Source organism: Tursiops truncatus, chromosome 19 (assembly GCF_011762595.2).
Source record: "Tursiops truncatus isolate mTurTru1 chromosome 19, mTurTru1.mat.Y, whole genome shotgun sequence".
Taxonomy (NCBI): Eukaryota; Metazoa; Chordata; class Mammalia; order Artiodactyla; family Delphinidae; genus Tursiops; species Tursiops truncatus.
In genome coordinates, this window is record NC_047052.1 from 23,782,903 (window position 1) to 23,802,081 (window position 19,179).

General features: G+C 38.8%; 1 protein-coding gene across 2 annotated transcripts in view; it reads left to right on the plus strand.

Moving 5' to 3' along the window:
• The window catches only part of CDH8 (cadherin 8), a 354,111-nt gene that overhangs the window by 252,821 nt on the left and 82,111 nt on the right, over positions 1-19,179 (plus strand). The window contains exon 8 of one of the 2 annotated variants that reach the window (XM_073796978.1): positions 4,383-4,388. The exons of the other annotated variant lie outside the window; for it this stretch is intronic. Within the exon in view, the coding sequence (XP_073653079.1) occupies positions 4,383-4,388 (6 nt within the window). The remainder of the gene's footprint in view (positions 1-4,382; positions 4,389-19,179) is intronic. 2 annotated transcript variants of the gene reach the window in all.

Genomic DNA, 19,179 nt, shown 5'->3' on the forward strand with positions numbered 1-19,179 from the left:
CAAAGATAAACTGAGCACATTTGGAGCCATCTGTGGAGAAAGACAGGAAAAGAGTTGAAGTTGGGTAGTTCTCTTTGATTTGAATCTAAAACCCATTCCTTTCTCAACTGACTGCTCCTGACCTCTTTTCAATGCCCTTTCCTACTTCTGTCATCAAAGAAAGGAATTCTGGGAAGGTAGCATTTTGTTTGAATTCTGTCTAGGCCACATATGCGTTGTGTGACTATGGGAAAGCCCCCCCCCCCCCCATGTTTCTGAGCTTCAGCTTCCTTCTTTGTGAAACGTGAGTGATAATATCAACATCATAGGAATGTTGAATGATCTAAAGTAGAGAAGGCACCTAGTTAGCACCTAGCATCATGCCTGGTACATTGAAATTGACAATTAGTTATATTCGATGTATTCATTCGATTGTTATAGTATATTGTTCACCCTAAATTATTCATCTTTGAATTTCCAGGGGCTAGCAGAAACTAGAGTATGATGCTCAAGGATACTAGTTGCTATTATTTTATTTATTTTTGCTGTGTTGGGTCTTCGTTTCTGCGCGAGGGCTTTCTCTAGTTGTGGCAAGCAGGGGCCATTCTTCATCGCGGTGCGCGGGCCTCTCACTATGGCGGCCTCTCCCGTTGCGGAGCACAGGCTCCAGATGTGCAGGCTCAGTAGTTGTGGCTCACGGGCCCAGTTGCTCCGCGGCATGTGGGATCCTCCCAGACCAGGGCTCGAACCCGTGTCCCCTGCATTAGCAGGCAGATTCTCAACCACTGCGCCACCAGGGAAGCCCACTAGTTGCTATTATTAATGAGGGTCTACCCTGCTCCATTAGCTGTGTGCTTTGCTGTTATAGATATAACTTTACTTATTATTTCACTTCTGAAGATTCTACAAAAATATACAGAATCCTAATCTATTCTCTCACAGCTTTGAAGCATTTTCTAGCTATGCCTCCCTATTTATTTGGCAAAAAGGATTAAAAAAAAAAAACTACACCTCCCCCTGAAGTCCCTAAACCATCTACTCAATCTGAATATTGCTATTTTCTTGAAGTTAAACCCTAGACATAAAAATGATAACTGATTTTTTATGCTGTCAGTTGTGCATTCAGATAACACTTGGTTCTGCCAGCAACTTCCACAGAATTGAAGTTTAGAAGATAAATAGGCAGAAAAGCCAGTCAGAGACAATCAGAGGTTTCCCTTTCAACTCTGCCTCCCAATAGTATTATTTTACAGCTAATGTGCACTCTGTCGACTTGTAGTCTGTGCCTTGTGATGCACATGGAAGGATCAATGGGGAGCCTTGGGGAGGAGGAGGACCAGAGCACGCAGACACTCTGCAATCCCGAAACCAGAACATCCTGGGTGGTGTATCTGAGGTTCCTGTTATGAGCTTAGTGTCCAGAGAGTGATATGGTCAAAACTGCCTGAGTGAATAATAATATCTATTCTGACTCTGGAATGTGTGTCAGCAGTTCAGACACTCCCTGTTGTAAATAGCTGGAAACCAGAACTGGCCCACAGGAGCTAGACTAACAGACGAAGAAAGACTGGACAATTGAGCACCGTGCTATGAACATAGGCTCTGGAGGGATCCAGACCGGAAGGATCATTTCTGTTGTCCCTTTATGTACTGTGCAAGCCCAAATCCTAGGCTCCTTCTAAGATGTGTCATCTTGGGCAACTTGTTTAATATCCCTGCCCCAGCAGGAAGTTGGTGCCCAAATGTTCTCACTATCACTAGAAACAAAGCTGTATTTTCATGGGATGCACATAGTAGTTGTTCAGCAAATACACTAAGGCACCACTTCTTAAGCTTTTCTGTCCCTTTGAGTTAACTGGAGATCTTGTAAAAAGGCAGATTTGGATTCTCTAAGTCTGGAGTACAGATCCTGCATTTCTAATAAACTTGCAGATGATGCTGATGTTACTGGTCAGTGGAGTAAATATGAGCAGCAAGGCTCTGTTTAGTATATGTTTAATAGTTATCACAGAACAAAACTCTAGGCTAGTGTTTCTCAGAGTTCAGCACGCATCACACCCACCGGGAGGTGACTATTGAAGCACAGATTGCTTGTGCTTCACTGGGTCTGAGTTGGAGCCTGAGAATTTGCATATTTAACAAGTTTCCGAGTGATAGTCATACTGCAGTGTGTACCATAAGTTGAAAAGCACTGACCTAGGCGAGTTCCTCCCTTATTTGAAAACTTCTGTTAATAGTTTTGAAAACCATATTTGGTTTTTCAGTCTTAGGTAGATGATGATCATCAGGAAGTATTTATTTATTTAATATAATCGTATATTTGTATATGCAGTTGTAAATATATATATACATATATATGGAGAGTTCCTGTGCACCCTTTATACAGCTTCTTCTAGTGGTAACATCTTGCAAAACTATAGTACAGTGTCACAACCAGGATACCACCATCCATACAGTCTACCCAAACTCATTCAGGTATCTCCAGTTTTACTTGTCCTGTGTGTGTGTGTGTGTGTGTGTGTGTGTGTGTGTGAGAGAGAGAGAGAGATTAGCTCTATGCAATTCTATCATGTGTCAGTTCATATATATACCACCACAGTCAAGACATAATGAGACTTTCATCACTCACCAAAAGAATCTCTCCTGTTGTCCTTTTATAATCACTCTTTTTTAAAGACTGTAAGTTTCTAACAAGTCCATTTATAATACACTCCATTAAAAAAGAGCTACACTCCCATATCTCTTCACAATGAGCCCTTCTTGACCTTGGGAATCTAGTGAAACTGCTATGGTCAATACTCTTAAGATTTTTAACAGAGAGGATCTGGGAGATTATTCTGTCCTTAAAATCTTCACAGAGGCTTTTATCTCTCTGAAAGTTCCCATGAGGAACCTCAGATTTTTCTGAGATAGTAACAACAAAGGATCATATTGTCCCAGTCTGTATTTGATCGGTGGACTGAGATATTTCTTAACTTGATAGTTGTTTTTCTCTGGAGAAGCTGCAAATGAAAAAGTTTTATTTTCAAACCCAACCAGTCTTGATGGAAAAATTCCTTCTTTAGCCAATGTGTCTCCATCCACATTTTGTTTAGTCAATGAGAAGAAGTGATGTGGTATTTTAAAAATTCTGCCTCTGCCTGGAATCTCTTAATGATCAAATTCATTAGGTACATTACCTTTTCTTCTGCATGACCTGCAGGCGACATGGTCAAAAATCTAGCCACTACATACAAGGGTCTCCTTTCCTCCAACTTCCAATAATACTTTCCCTATTTTCTTTACTATAAAACCCTGTCAACAGCCTCTTCACATCCTTTAGTCTTTCGACACTCTCCCTGGGGCCCTTTAGGCTTTCACCAGAGTCTTCCTAATTTATCTAGCTCCCGTCTGCCACCTGGTCCCAAAACCAATGCCACATGTTTTAAGTTTTCATTACAGTAGCACATTACATCCAGACACTAAAAATCTGTTCTGATTATCTACTGTTACATAACAAACTATTCCAGAACTCAGTGGCATAAAACAACAAATATGTATTTTACTCACAAATCTGAAATGTGAGCAGTGCCTGTCAGGGTCAGCTTGTCTCTGCAGAATGTGGTACCAGCTGGGATAGCCTGAATGTGGCTGACCATCCAATTCCAATAGGACTCACTCACATGACTGGCACATTGGTGTTGGCTGTTAGCTGCCTTTCGAAGAGGTAGCCTGGGCTTCCTCATTGCTTGGTATCTGTGTTCCAACAGTGAGTATCCCAACAAAGATGGGAAGTGGAAGGTGGTAACTTTGTAAACTTGCGTCTAGAAATTGACATAATTCACTTTTTTCATATACTATTTATTAGTAAGAGAATAGACATTCAAGAGAGTGGAACATATTCCCCCACCTTGCAACGAGAGGCATGTCAAACAATTTTAGGGCCATGTTTTAAAATTACCACACTAACTTGTTTCCCACAAAGGCATTATGTTACAAAGCACAGTTAACATAGTCTCAAACTACTTTTAAAATATTAAATAATACTATTAAAATTAATAATAAATGTTAAATGTTATTAAGTACTTCTTAAATACTTTTAGAGTTTTAAGTCCTAAAACTTTAGAGCATACTAAAAGCTGAGAACGTCTGTGTAGTTTCCTTATTACTTCATAAGCCCTGTTAGGTATATTCGTTGTTGTGCTTTATCTTTGGATTTAAAAAAAAGTCCTTGTTTTAAGACTGGCCTTTTGCAGGGTAGTCAACTATGTGACCTTGGGATTGTTCCTCGTATCCACCAAAGGTTTTAAAATTTTTCTATAAAGATTAATAATAATATATCTTTTTCAGGGAAAGAGGAAGGATTTTATATTTGAACAGAACTCAGTTTGAGACCCTACACTGAAATCCAGAAATGTTAGGAGTCCTGAGTTTATTTCTTACAAGTAGTATTTAGGCCTCTTTAAAATAAAACAGTTTAAATGAGGAATTACGTCTTTAGAATACTGCTATCAGAAATACCAGTTATCAATAACAATATGTGGCTATGATTTTAAACTTGAGGATACTGTTTCAGAATAAAATAATACAAAAACTGTATCACCCTAATACTACATAGATGTCTGGTATCTATACTATTTTGTCAACCCTTATTGCTCATCGCTTTTACTTCAGATGAAGCGTGCGTGCAGTGTCCTAACTCTGGACCTTTTATAGTTATATTATTTTTTCTTTCCTTGAATATCTTGTCATTTCTCTACATTTCCTGTTACTACTGTTCCTTCAAGATTTGGATAAAATGTTTCCTTCTTTCAGAAAGTACATATTTTGTCGCAACTACATGGGAGTTCAGAGAAGGCAGTGATGATCTAATTTATAATTATAGTTATTTGTATATGTGCCTTCTATTCCCTCCCAGACTAATGTCATCAAGGGCAGAGACTACATTTTACACTTTTCTATAATCCTCATAGCTCATGGCATACAAGGTATCACAATGTAAGTGATTGGCAAATATTAATTCAATGAGCAAATAATCTTAATGGTTACTTTTGGGATACAATTACAAGGTTTTTAAGCACATACTTATAATACGCTAAATACTTTAGAAACAGAAAAAAAAAATCTAACCTATCAAGATATGGGGAAAGAAAAGGGCACAGAATTCTTGCAAATATTCTGAGGTGGGAATATATCAGAAGAGAGGTTTCCTAAGGAAATAAAATATCCTCCAAGAACACAGCAGTTGGTTGTATACTTTAAAGTTAATAACCCAAGCCTAATTCTTTGTTAAAACCTAGAATAGTTTTGTCTTACATTATCTCAGTCTCAGTAATCAAGAAAAAGATGTTGCTTAATTGTTTTTGCAGTTTGTCACTGTATGTGCAACTCTATCACTAAACCTAAGAAAATAATTTTGCTTGCTAACCATCCAGAAATCTGTGATTGAATACTTCCAGACATTAGCCATGCTCTCCCTTCAGAATCTTTGCAACAACTGTTTCCTCTGCCTGGAATATGTATCCTCTTGCTATAGTCATGATTAACTCCATCTTTAAGTCTTTGCTCAAATAAGCTCAACCCTTACCACCATCAGTACCAGATCTTCCTTATCCTGCTTTATTTGTTTGTATTAGCATTTAATCCTTTCTTACATACCATATAATTTAGTTATTATCATGTATACTGTTTATGAATTCTTCTCCATGGGTAGAATGTCTTATGCTCTAAATTGATATCTCCGAATCAGCTACAGAGTATCTGATAATAGTAAGTCTTCAATAAATATTTACTGAATGAATGAATCATTGAATAAATGAATGGAGAATATGTAAACTAGTACTAGACTGTTAACATTTATCTTGGCTTAAAGAGCATTGGCTAATACCTAATTCCATTGGATAATTAACTGGTAGTATAACAACATGCTTAGTTTCTATACACATCTTCAAATATTTGAACTGGAAAGTTCACCACAACTCAATGCAATGTAATTACCTTTTTGTTTTCATAAAGTGTAGTATGAAGCATAGAGAGAGGAAATATGTTTCCTGCTATATGCCAATGATTAAACAACATGTTATTAATCCTAGGCTGACCCTGCACCCTAGTCCAGAGTTTTAGTTACCATAATCTTTTTATGCAACTACCCTATAAACCAACTTTTCACTCTTCTTATTCACTATGTTAATTAATTGTGTCCATTTGGACCTTTTAGTATATTGAGATGCTCAAAATGTGATTGGACAGTCTTTTATCTCCAAGATACAAGTTTCTTTAAGCCAGTGTTTTTTTTATCTCTCAGACTATTTTGTGTTTTTTTGTTTGTTTGTTTGTTTGTTCTTAATGGAGAGAAGGTAGAGGGTATTTGTGGCAAATAATTTCACCCCAGATACACTTCTAGAGAAGAATCCTTTCTGCTAGTGTATGACTTTGTAACTCCATTTCTGTGGTGTCTGTATCAAGCTAATATTTAAGGCAAATATTATATAACTGCAAGAGATTTGGATGTGCTTTGGAATGAGGCATGCATTAATTTCAAACCCTGTATTGTATCTGTGTCTTTTAATTGTTTGACTTCAAGGATGTGAGATAGTTTCTCTATACCTTTGTTTTTGTCATCTGTATAATGGATACTAAAACTAACTGCATAATAAACACTAAACTGAACATCTATCATTATTAGCTTCCCCTTTACCCTGCCCTTCCTTTGCCTTCATTTTCCATATTACCCTGAGTCTATATTCACTGTTATTCATATGATGAAATGATTTTTTTAACTGCCTTAATACGTTAGGCAATTAATTGCCTTAATACGATAGGCAATTAATTCTTTTTAGTTTTGAGCGAATTCCAACACTTTCCTGAGACAAAATTATAATGAAGGTTTATGTGCAAGAAATGAAAAGTTATAGAAACTTTTTATTCTCACATAGTTATGAAGAATCACCTGGATAGGCAATATTTGAAATGATAAAATTCTGAATTGCTCTCATGCACTTAATTAGAAGTAAATATGGATGTTGGGATGAGAGACTACACAGTGGAACTCATTAGCAGAGTTTTTATTTTATTTTTTTCAGTAGAGGATTCTGGGAGCAATATCGTCACCAAATATTAAGAAATTAGTGGGGGGAAATCCTGAAATTATGTATAAATAAATCCGAGTCAACTTGCTTACAGGAAAAACAGTAATTTGTAGTGCTGTGAAAGCATGACCTGTAATTTCAACGTAGGAACCAGATGAGGTGGAAAACTATTACAACAATTCCTAATTTAGTTTCACTGAGTCAACTCTGGATAAACTTTTACTAAATAAATTCGGTAGTTAAACATGAGTCAGAATAAAAAGAAATGTTTGTTTTAATTTAATGATTAGAGCAGATATAAAAACCTACCCCATATCCACCATCTGGTACTCCACTTGCCTTTACCACAGCCTTGTTCTATGACTGCATACTTGCAGTGGTCAGAAACTCACTACCTTGGGAGACTGATGAGTTTTTCTCTTGAGCAGCTGTGTTGGAAAGCACTTTAATCTTACAGTGAGCCAAAATGTGCCTCAAGGTACAAACAAGTCTTATTCTCCTCCCCTTTAGCCTAGTAAAATACAAAGTGTCTTGAAAAAATTGTTTATGTGACATGGTTTCAGTTCCCTGGAATAATGGCTAAGGAGAAAAATGTGCTTGTAGAATTAGGCACAGAGGTGACAAGACCTCAGAGGAAGTTGAGTCAGTAAGGAGGTAACTAGAAAATTTGGAGCAAAATACAACATGGGACAAAAACAAGACCTAACTCTTCAAATTCTGTAGTTTGCTTAGCGTTTTCATATATGATTTCATTCACTCCTCTCAGTAACTCTCAGATAGATATTATCTTGACTTTAGGGTGGCCTCTTGTGTACCAGTTACTGTTCTATATCCTGAACACAACAGTGAACAAAAAAGTCTTATCCAGATGCAATTTACATTTAGTAATGATAACCAGGGTTTGCCAAACCATAATACCTGCTTACCAGTTGGCTTAAAGTCTAAATTTCTACTGCCAGGGGGGATGCTAGGATAGAGTCTTTCTAGAATCAAAGCTTCATAGAATATATAAAAGTACCACAAGCATTAATGCTGTGTTCTGAACCCTCATAAGATTCATGGTATAGACAGAGGAAGATCTTTAAATGAAGAAGGGATTTTCTCACTACAATTCTTACCATATTGAACCTGATCAAAGCTCTGAAGTCCTTTTAAGATTTTTTTTTTTCTAATAAAAATTTCTGGGCTCAAATCAGACCCATTGAGTCAAATTTTACCGAATGTTCTGAAATCCACAAGAATTTGAGGAAAAACTGCCGAAGTTTTAATTTTAGATGTTTCAAATGAACTGAATTTACTACCCTCTCTCAGTATTGTAGATTATGGCTCGAATAGCCAAAATTCAATAAAATCATTTGTTCCCTCCATAAAAACAAATTCAAAAGAAAATTACATTCCCCCTGAACCGCGCCCCCCAATAGACTGTACCCTCCTCATAGCATCAACTGGCAGAAGTAGTCAAGGACATATTTGACCTTGGACCTTTGGAAGCTATTCCTCTGATCATCACTGGTGGCCAACAGGCCTCTGCTGAGAGTAGATACAGTTTTCCAGGAATCATCAAGAAAAAGGTGTCAGTCTCATTTCATTTCCATATTGGGGATGAATGCACAGGGTCAAATTATTAGATTTTTTAATTAGAGAAAGGAGAGAATCGATTTCTGAGATAAGAAAATTGAGAAAAGAGGTTAGCACACCTATAACTTGATACTGCAGCCCCTGTAATTATCGTTTGTAAGCACTGAGCGAAAAGTTGAGTTCCAACGTTAGTCTCTTTTATTTTACCTGGTTTTATTTTTGTTCATACATTTCATCTATACCTGAGAGTCTCCACTCCTACCCCCATTTATGTGTGAATATAATAGAATATGTTTTTGTTTGTTTGTCTTTTCTATTTGGTATCTCTTGTCCTAGAAGAGTATCTGGCACCCAGTAAGTATAAGGTCAATATTTGTTGATTGAGTGGACGTTTAAAATTACAATTATTTGTTAAATGTTTATAAGAGGAAATAATCATATTACTTTAGCCATAGGGTTGTATAAAAATGAAAGCATGGTGCCTGAGAGTACGTGTTCAGTAAATAGCAGATAGTTTCTTAAGATGATAATGATGATAATGGCGTTCTGATGTGGCTGGCATAGATTATTATTATGGAGTAGGGTTTGGGTTTCCAAGTAGGATTTCACTATCAGTTTGAAAATGATTAATGTTCTAGAGGAATGTGCCCAAATGTAGGCATCAGTTTGGTTACTTTTTACACAAATAACTTTATTCAAAGATCTGCCCCAATCATGCTAGGCCATGTCTGGAATAGACCACCAGAAACAAGTGGATTATTTGCAACAGCAAAACTGCAGGTGCCAACAAGAGAACTTAGCATTTTGCCGGAGGTGCTTTTCTCTTGCATCCTTTTTTTTTTTTTTCTGGTGTGTTAAGAAAAACTCAGTTTTCATTTCTGTCTTTGACCTGAATTTTTAGAAATTAAAATATTTTGGGTAGCATACAGGGCTTTTCGCCATTCTCCATAAATTCAGTTAAAAAAAAAAAAAAACAGGGCTTCCCTGCTGGTGCAGTGGTTGAGAGTCCGCCTGACGATGCAGGGGACACGGGTTCGTGCCCAGTCTGGGAAGATCCCACATGCCGCAGAGCAACTAGGCCCGTGAGCCATGGCGGCTGAGCCTGCGTGTCCGGAGCCTGTGCTCCGCAACGGGAGAGGCCACAACAGTGAGAGGCCTGCGTACGGCAAAAACAAACAAACAAACAAACAAAAACCTCCAGCAGCTTTTTCTTTTTCACCATTATTTGCAATTATTTTGCTAACAACATTGAATACTCCACTATTGGTCAATGTTCTCTCTCTCATGTTTTTTTTTTTTAAACATCTTTATTGGAGTATAATTGCTTTACAATGGTGTGTTAGTTTCTGCTTTACAACAAAATGAATCAGTTATATATATACATATGTTCCCATATCTCTTCCCACTTGCGTCTCCCTCCCTCCCACCCTCCCTATCCCACCCATCCAGGCGGTCACAAAGCACTGAGCTGATCTCCCTGTGCTATGCGGCTTCTTCCCACTAGCTATCTACCTTACGTTTGGTAGTGTACATATGTCCATGCCTCTCTCTTGCTTTGTCACAGCTTACCCTTCCGCCTCCCCATATCCTCAAGTCCATTGTCTAGTAAGTGTGTGTCTTTATTCCTGTCTTACCCCTAGGTTCTTCATGACATTTTTTTTTCTTAAATTCCATATATATGTGTTAGCATACGGTATTTGTCTCTCTTTTTCTGACTTACTTCACTCTGTATGACAGACTCTAGGTCCATCCACCTCATTACAAATAGCTCAATTTCGTTCCTTTTTATGGCTGAGTAATATTCCATTGTACATATGTGCCACATCTTCTTTATCCATTCATCTGATGATGGACACTTAGGTTGTTTCCATCTCCGGGCTATTGTAAATAGAGCTGCAATGAACATTTTGGTACATGACTCTTTTTGAATATTGGTTTTCTCAGGGTATATGCCCAGTAGTGGGATTGCTGGGTCATATGGTAGTTCTATATGTAGTTTTTTAAGGAACCTCCATACTGTTCTCCACAGTGGCTGTATCAATTTACATTCCCACCAACAGTGTAAGAGGGTTCCCTTTTCTCCACACCCTCTCCAGCATTTATTGTTTCTAGATTTTTTGATGATGGCCATTCTGACTGGTGTGAGATGATATCTCATTGTAGTTTTAATGTGCATTTCTCTAATGATTAGTGATGTTGAGCATTCTTTCATGTGTTTGTTGGCAGTCTGTATATCTTCTTTGGAGAAATGTCTATTTAGGTCTTCTGCCCATTTTTGGATTGGGTTTTTTTTTTGTTATTGAGCTGTATGAGCTGCTTATAAATTTTAGAGACTAATCCTTTGTCAGTTGCTTCATTTGCAAATATTTTCTCCCATTCTGAGGGCTGTCTTTTGGTCTTGTTTATGGTTTCCTTTGCTGTGCAAAAGCTTTGAAGTTTCATTAGGTCCCATTTGTTTATTTTTGTTTTTATTTCCATTTCTCTAGGAGGTGAGTCAAAAAGGACCTTGCTGTGATTTATGTCATAGAGTGTCCTGCCTATATTTTCCTCTAAGAGTTTGATAGTTTCTGGCCTTATATTTAGGTCTTTAATCCATTTTGAGCTTATTTTTGTGTATGGTGTTAGGGAGTGATCTAATCTCTTACTTTTACATGTAGCTGTACAGTTTTCCCAGCACCACTTATTGAAGAGGCTGTCGTTTCTCCACTGTACATTCCTGCCTCCTTTATCAAAGATAAGTTGACCGGGCTTCCCCGGTGGCGCAGTGGTTGGGAGTCCGCCTGCCGATGCAGGGGACACGGGTTCGTGCCCCGGTCGGGGAAGATCCAACATGCCGCGGAGTGGCTGTGCCGCTGAGCCTGCGCATCCGGAGCCTGTGCTCTGCAACGGGAGAGGCTGCAAGAGTGAGAGGCCCGTGTATCGAAAAAAAAAAAAAAAAAAAAAAAAGAGAAGTTGACCATATGTGCGTGGGTTTATCTCTGGGCTTTCTATCCTGTTCCATTGATCTATATTTCGGGTTTTGTGCCAGTACCATACTGTCTTGATTACTGTAGCTTTGTAGTATATAGTCTAAAGTCAGGAAGCCTGATTCCTCCAGCTCCGTTTTTCGTTCTCAAGATTGCTTTGGCTATTCGGGGTCTTTTGAGTTTCCATACAAATTGTGAAAATTTTTGTTCTAGTTCTGTGAAAAATGCCAGTGGTAATTTGATTGGGATTGCATTGAATCTGTAGATTGCTTTGGGTAATGGAGTCATTTTCACAAGTTGATTCTTCCAATCCAAGAATGTGGTATCTCTCTCCATCTATTTGTATCATCTTTAATTTCTTTCATCAGTGTCTTATACTTTTCTGCATACAGGTCTTTTGTCTCCTTAGGTAGGTTTATTCCTAGATATTTTATTCTTTTTGTTGCAGTGGTAAATGGGAGTGTTTTCTTGATTTCACTTTCAGATTTTTCATCATTAGTATATAGGAATGCCAGAGATTTCTGTGCATTAATTTTGTATCCTGCCACTTTACCAAATTCATTGATTAGCTCTAGTAGTTTTCTGGTAGCATCTTTAGGGTTCTCTATGTATAGGATCATGTCATCTGCAAACAGTGACAGCTTTACTTCTTCTTTTCCGATTTGGATTCCTTTTATTTCCTTTTCTTCTCTGATTGCTGTGGCTAAAACTTCCAAAACTATGTTGAATAAGAGTGGTGAGAGTGGGCAACCTTGTCTCGTTCCTGATCTTAGTGGAAATGCTTTCGGTTTTTCACCATTGAGGACAATGTTGCCTGTGGGTTTCTCATATATGGCCTTTATTATGTTGAGGAAAGTTCCCTCTATGCCTACTTTCTGCAGGGTTTTTATCATAAATGGGTGTTGAATTTTGTCAAAAGCTTTCTTTGCATCTATTGAGATGATCATATGGTTTTTCTCCTTCAATTTGTTAATATGGTATATCACGTTGATTGATTTGTGTATATTGAAGAATCCTTGCATTCCTGGAATAAACCCCACTTGATCATGGTGTATGATCCTTTTAATGTGCTGTTGGATTCTGTTTGCTAGTATTTTGTTGAGGATTTTTGCATCTATGTTCATCAGTGATATTGGCCTGTAGTTTTCTTTCTTTGTGACATCTTTGTCTGGTTTTGGTATCAGGGTGATGCTGGCCTCGTAGAATGAGTTGGGGAGTGTTCCTCCCTCTGCTATATTTTGGAAGAGTTTGAGAAGGATAGGTGTTAGGTCTTCTCTAAATGTTTGATAGAATTCGCCTGTGAAGCCTTCTGGTCCTGGGCTTTTGTTTGTTGGAAGATTTTTAATCAATTTCAGTGCTTGTGATTGGTCTGTTCATATTTTCTATTTCTTCCTGATTCAGTCTTGGCAGGTTGTGCATTTCTAAGAATTTGTCCATTTTATTGGCATAGAGTTGCTTGTAGTAATCTCTCATGATCTTTTGTATTTCTGCAGTGTCAGTTGTTACCTCTCCTTTTTCATTTCTAATTCTATTGATTTCAGTCTTCTCCCTTTTTTTCTTGATGAGTCTGGCTAATGGTTTATCAATTTTGTTTATCTTCTCAAAGAACCAGCTTTTAGTTTTATTGATCTTTGCTATCGTTTCCTTCATTTCTTTTTCATTTATTTCTGATCTGATTTTTATGATTTCTTTCCTTCTGCTAACTTTGGGGTTTTTTTGTTCTTCTTTCTCTAATTGCTTTAGGTGCAAGGTTAGGTTGTTTATTCTAGATGTTTCCTGCTTCTTAAGGTGGGCTTGTATTGCTATAAACTTCCCCCTTAGAACTGCTTTTGCTGCATCCCATAGGTTTTGGGTCATTGTGGCTCCATTGTCATTTGTTTCTAGGTATTTTTTGATTTCCTCTTTGATTTCTCAGTGATCACTTCGTTATTAAGTAGTATATTGTTTAGCCTCCATGTGTTTGTATTTTTTACAGATCTTTTCCTGTAATTGATATCTAGTCTCATGGCGTTGTGGTCAGAAAAGATACTTGATACAATTTCAATTTTCTTAAATTTACCAAGGCTTGATTTGTGACCCAAGATATGATCTATCCTGGAGAATGTTCCATGAGCACTTGAGAAAAATGTGTATTCTGTTGTTTTTGGATGGAGTGTCCTATAAATATCAATTAAGTCCATCTTGTTTAATGTATCATTTAAAGCTTGTGTTTCCTTATTTATTTTCATTTTGGATGATCTGTCCATGGGTGAAAGTGGGGTGTTTAAGTCCCCTACTATGAATGTGTTACTGTCGATTTCCCCTTTTATGGCTGTTAGTATTTGCCTTATGTATTGAGGTGCTCCTATGTTGGGTGCATAAATATTTACAATTGTTATATCTTCTTCTTGGATCGATCCCTTGATCATTATGTAGTGTCCTTCTTTGTCTCTTTTAATAGTCCTTATTTTAAAGTCTATTTTGTCTGATATGAGAATTGCTACTCCAGCTTTCTTTTGGTTTCCATTTGCATGGAATATCTTTTTCCATCCCCTTACTTTTAGTCTGTATGTGTCTCTAGGTCTGAAGTGGGTCTCTTGTAGACAGCATATATAAGGGTCTTGTTTTTGTATCCATTCAGCTAATCTGTGTCTTTTGGTGGGAGCATTTAGTCCATTTACATTTAAGGTAATTATTGATATGTATGTTCCTATTCCCATTTTCTAAATTGTTTTGGGTTCGTTATCATAGGTCTTTTCCTTCTCTTGCGTCTCTTGCCTAGAGAAGATCCTTTAGCATTTGTTGTAAAGCTGGTTTGGTGGTGCTGAACTCTCTCAGCTTTTGCTTGTCTGTAAAGGTTTTAATTTCTCCATCAAATCTGAATGAGATCCTTGCTGGGTAGAGTAGTCTTGGCTGCAGGTTTTTCTCCTTCATCACTTTCAGTATGTCCTGACACTCCCTTCTGGCTTGTAGGGTTTCTGCTGAGAGATCAGCTGTTAACGTTATGGGGATTCCCTTATGTGTTATTTATTGTTTTTTCCTTGCTGCTTTTAATATGTTTTCTTTGTATTTAATTTTTGACAGTTTGATTAATATGTGTCTTGGCGTATTTCTCCTTGTATTTATCCTGTATGGGACTCTCTGTGCTTCCTGGACTTGATTAACTATTTCCTTTCCCATATTAGGGAAGTGTTAAACTATAATCTCTTCAAATATTTTCTCAGTCCCTTTCTTTTTCTCTTCTTCTTCTGGAACCCCTATAATTCGAATGTTGGTGCGTTTAATGTTGTCCCAGAGGTCTCTGAGACTGTCCTCAGTTGTTTTCATTCTTTTTTCTTTATTCTGCTCTGCAGTAGTTATTTCCACTATTTTATCTTCCAGGTCACTTATCCTTTCTTCTGCCTCAGTTATTCTGCTATTGATCCCATCTAGAGTACTTTTAATTTCATTTATTGTGTTGTTCATCATTGCTTGTTTCTTTTTTATTTCTTCTAGGTCCTTGTTGACTGTTTCTTGCATTTTGTCCATTCTGTTTCCAAGATTTCGGATCATCCTTACTATCATTATTCTGAATTCTTTTTCAGGTAGACTGGCTATTTCCTCTTCATTTGTTAGGTCTGGTGCATTTTTAATCTTGCTCCTGTATCTGCTGTGTGTTTTTCTGTCTTCTCATTTTGCTTATCTTACTGTGTTTGGGTTCTCCTTTTTGCAGACTGCAGGTTCGTAGTTCCCGCTGTTTTTGATGTCTGTCTCCAGTGGCTAAGGTTGGTTCAGTGGGTTGTGTAGGCTTCCTGGTGGAGGGGACTAGTGCCTGTGTTGTGGTGGATGAGGCTGGATATTTTCTCTCTAGTGGGCAGGTTCACGTCTGGTGGTGTGTTTTGGGGTGTCTGTGGCCTTATTATGATTTTAGGCAGCCTGTCTGCTAATGGTTGGGGTTGTGTTCCTGTCTTGCTAGTTGTTTGGCATAGGTTGTCCAGCACTGTGGCTTGCTGGTCGTTGAGTGAAGCTGGGTGCTGGTGTTAAGATGAAGGTCTCTGGGAGATTTTCGCCGTTTGATATTATGTGGAGCTGGGAGGTCTCTTGTTGACCAGTGTCCTGAAGTTGGCTCTCCTACCTCAGAGGCAGAGCCCTGACTCCTGGCTGGAGCACCAAGAGCCTTTCATCCACACGGCTCAGAATAAAAGGGAGAAAAAGTAGAGGGAATTAGTAGAAGTATGAGGAAAGAAAGAAGGAAAGGAGGGAAGGAAGGAAGGAAGAAAGAAAGAAAGAAGGAAAGAAGGCAAGAAGGAAAGAAAGGAGGGAGGGAGGAAGGAAGGAAGGAAGGAGGGAAAGAAGATACAGTAAAAATAAAAGAAAGTATAATAAAGTTATTGAATTAAAAAATTCTTATTTAGAAAAAAAAGGACGGATAGAACCTTAGGACAAGTTTGGAAGCAAAGCTATACAGACAAAATCTTACACAGACGCATACACATACACCCTCACTAAAAGAGGTAAAGGGGGAAAAATCATAAATCTTGCTGTCAGAGACCACCTCCTCAATTTGGGATGATTCGTTGTCTAAAGGAGGGAAGGAAGGAAGGAAAGAAAGAACGAACGAAGGTAAAGTATAATAACGTTATTAAAATTAAAATTATTAAGAAAAAAATTTAAAAAAAAACCATGGACGGATAGAACCCTAGGACAAATGGTGGAAGCATACACATACACACTCACAAAAAGAGGAATAGGGAAAAAAATCATAGATCTTGCTCCTAAAGTCCACTTCCTTAATTTGGGATGATTGGTTGTCTATTCAGGTATTCCACAGATGCAGGGTATATCAAGTTGATTGTGGAGCTTTAATCTGCTGCTTCTGAGGCTGCTGGGAGAGATTTCCCTTTCTCTTTGTTCTCACAGCTCACAGGGGCTCAGCTTTGGATTTGGCCCTGCCTCTGCGTGTAGGTCGCTGGAGGGCCTCTGTTCTTTGCTCAGACAGGACGGGGTTAAAGGAGCCGCTGATTCGGGGGCTCTGGCGCACTCAGGCCGGCGGGGAGGGAGGGGCACGGAGTGCGGGGCGGGCCTGCGGCGGCAAAGTCCGCTGTGACTTTGCACCAGCCTGAGGCCCGCCGTGCGTTCTCCCGGGGAAGTTGTCCCTGGATCCCGGGAGCCTGGCAGTGGCGGGCTGCACAGGCTCCACGGAAGAGGGGTGTGGAGAGTGACCTGTGCTCGCACACAGGCCCCTTGGTGGCGGCCGCAGCAGCCTTAGCGTCTCCCGCCCGTCTCTGGGGTCCGCGCTTTTAGCCGCGGCTCGCGCCCGTCTCTGGTGTTCCTTTAAGCAGCGTCTCTGGTGTTCCTTTAAGCAGCGTCCTTAAACCCCTCTCCTCACGCACCAGGAAACAAAGAGGGAAGAAATGCAGACTTTTCCCCCGGACTCCCTCCCGGCTAGCCGTGGTGCACTAACCCCTTCAGGCTATGTTCAAGCCGCCAACCCCAGTCCTCTCCCTGCGCTCCATCCGAAACCGAAACCCAAGCCTCAGCTCGCAGCCCCGCCCGCCCCGGCGGGTGAGCAGACAAGCCTCTAGGGCTGGTGAGTGCCGGTCGGCACCGATCCTCTGTGCGGGAATCTCCCCGCTTTGCCCTCCGCACCAGTTGCTGTGCTCTCCTCCACGGCTCCGAAGCCTCCCGCAGTCTCCGCCCGCGAAGGGGCTTCCTAGTGTGTGGAAACTTTTCCTCCTTAACAGCTCCCTCCCACTGGTGCAGGTGCCGTCCCTATTCTTTTGTCTGTTTTTTCTTTTTTTTTTTTTCTTTTGCCCTACCCAGGTACGTGGGGAGTTTCTTGCCTTTTGGGAGGTCTGAGGTCTTCTGCCAGCCTTCAGTAGGTGTTCTGTAGGAGTTGTTCCACGTGTAGATGTATTTCTGGTGTATCTGTGGGGAGGAAGGTGATCTCCGCGTCTTACTCTTCCGCCATCTTCAAGGTCCCCCCCGAAATCTGCCTCTCTCATAATGTTTTGAAGTACGCTTGACACTTGGTGTCCTTGTCAGCATCTGTGTTGCTCTACGTTGCAAATTTGCATGATAGATGAACTGGGTCCATGAAGAGTTTATTAACCTTCCTTTAACAGAGTAGGTAGTTTTAAAGTTTTTTGCAGCTAGCACCTAACTTTTATCTAAAACAAAAGAGAGAGAGATTGGTTTACAGACATTCTGAGCTGCACAATACCATTATATATAGGTGCTCTGCATTGCCTTTCTAAATACAATTATAAAAACACCTAGTGCTACCTATTACTTATAGATTTACATATTTCACCATATCTTTTTAAATTTTATTAAAAGAATACATAATATTCTGTGTCTAGTTGCCTTTCTAATATGCATTGATACACAGATGATTTTGTGGATACAAATGCAGTTGGAGGAAGTAGTGACATATGGATACAACTATGTATATCTCCGTCTACATTCTCATATATTCAACCCTTTTAATATTAACATCTGGGAATAAATCAGCATCATCCATTTTATTATCATGTACTTGACACTGAGGTGGTGGCTTGCACTGCAGTCATTTCTACCACCTCTGCTAATCATTTATCTTGAGTTATGTATTTGTTTTGTTTTTGTCACTCATTATGGTATATACATCTTGGTTCACTGTCACAATAAATGCATAATTTTTGAGGCCAAAGCATAGACTGAGGAAAGGAATCTCAAGAGATTGGTCTGGCTTTGTAGTCAGAGCATTAACTAAGGATAACACAATCTTAATTACCATACGTGAATTCTGCTGGGCAATAACTCATGGAGGATTAGGGTCATTTTATAGTAATATTTTGTCCATTGTTCCATAAGTGTGGGGTGATTTACAATTTACATTTCTTGGGAAAACAATGAACATATTATCCCACAATGGGATAGGGGTAATTATGTATTTTTCTTATGTCTATGGTGGTAGCTTATACCCAACTAATTCCCCCAGTGAGAATAAGTATAAAATTAGAGAAAAAAATGGTATTTGAAGGCAGCCAGTACTTAAGAAGCCGAGATACCAGAAAGAAAGGAAACAAACTGAAGTGACTCCTAAATTTAGCACTGCTTATTTCCTTCAGGACTTTAAGTGATTCAACTCAGAGGGCATAGAAACCAAGCAGAACTCAGTGACCTGGAGTTTGAGTGTCTCGTGAGACTGTGGAGAGAAAAGCTGTAGGTCAGGGCTACAGAGGTATCCAGAAATGGAGAGGCCAAGTCTACAGTGAAGAGGTAATTGAAAAGAAGACGTCAGAGCATCATGGATGGATTTTTCCCATGATGCATTTACCAATTACCAAATTTACCAATTTACCAAACAATTATGCATTATATATATCCTTTCATTGTACATAAAATGTCTGAAGCATTACTCTAAGGCTTATTCTAATAAGTCAGTGACACATATACAAATATATTTAAGGTTTCCACTAAAATAATAATAGAAGACTATGTAACTAATAGGCTAATCCCGCTTTTCTATCTTTTTTTGGATTCATAAGTTTTAATTCTTTAATTTCCCCCATTAGCCTATTAGTTGGGGGATATAAAAGAATTGAAAATTATGAATCCCCAAAAAAATAGAAAAGAGGAAAAATGAG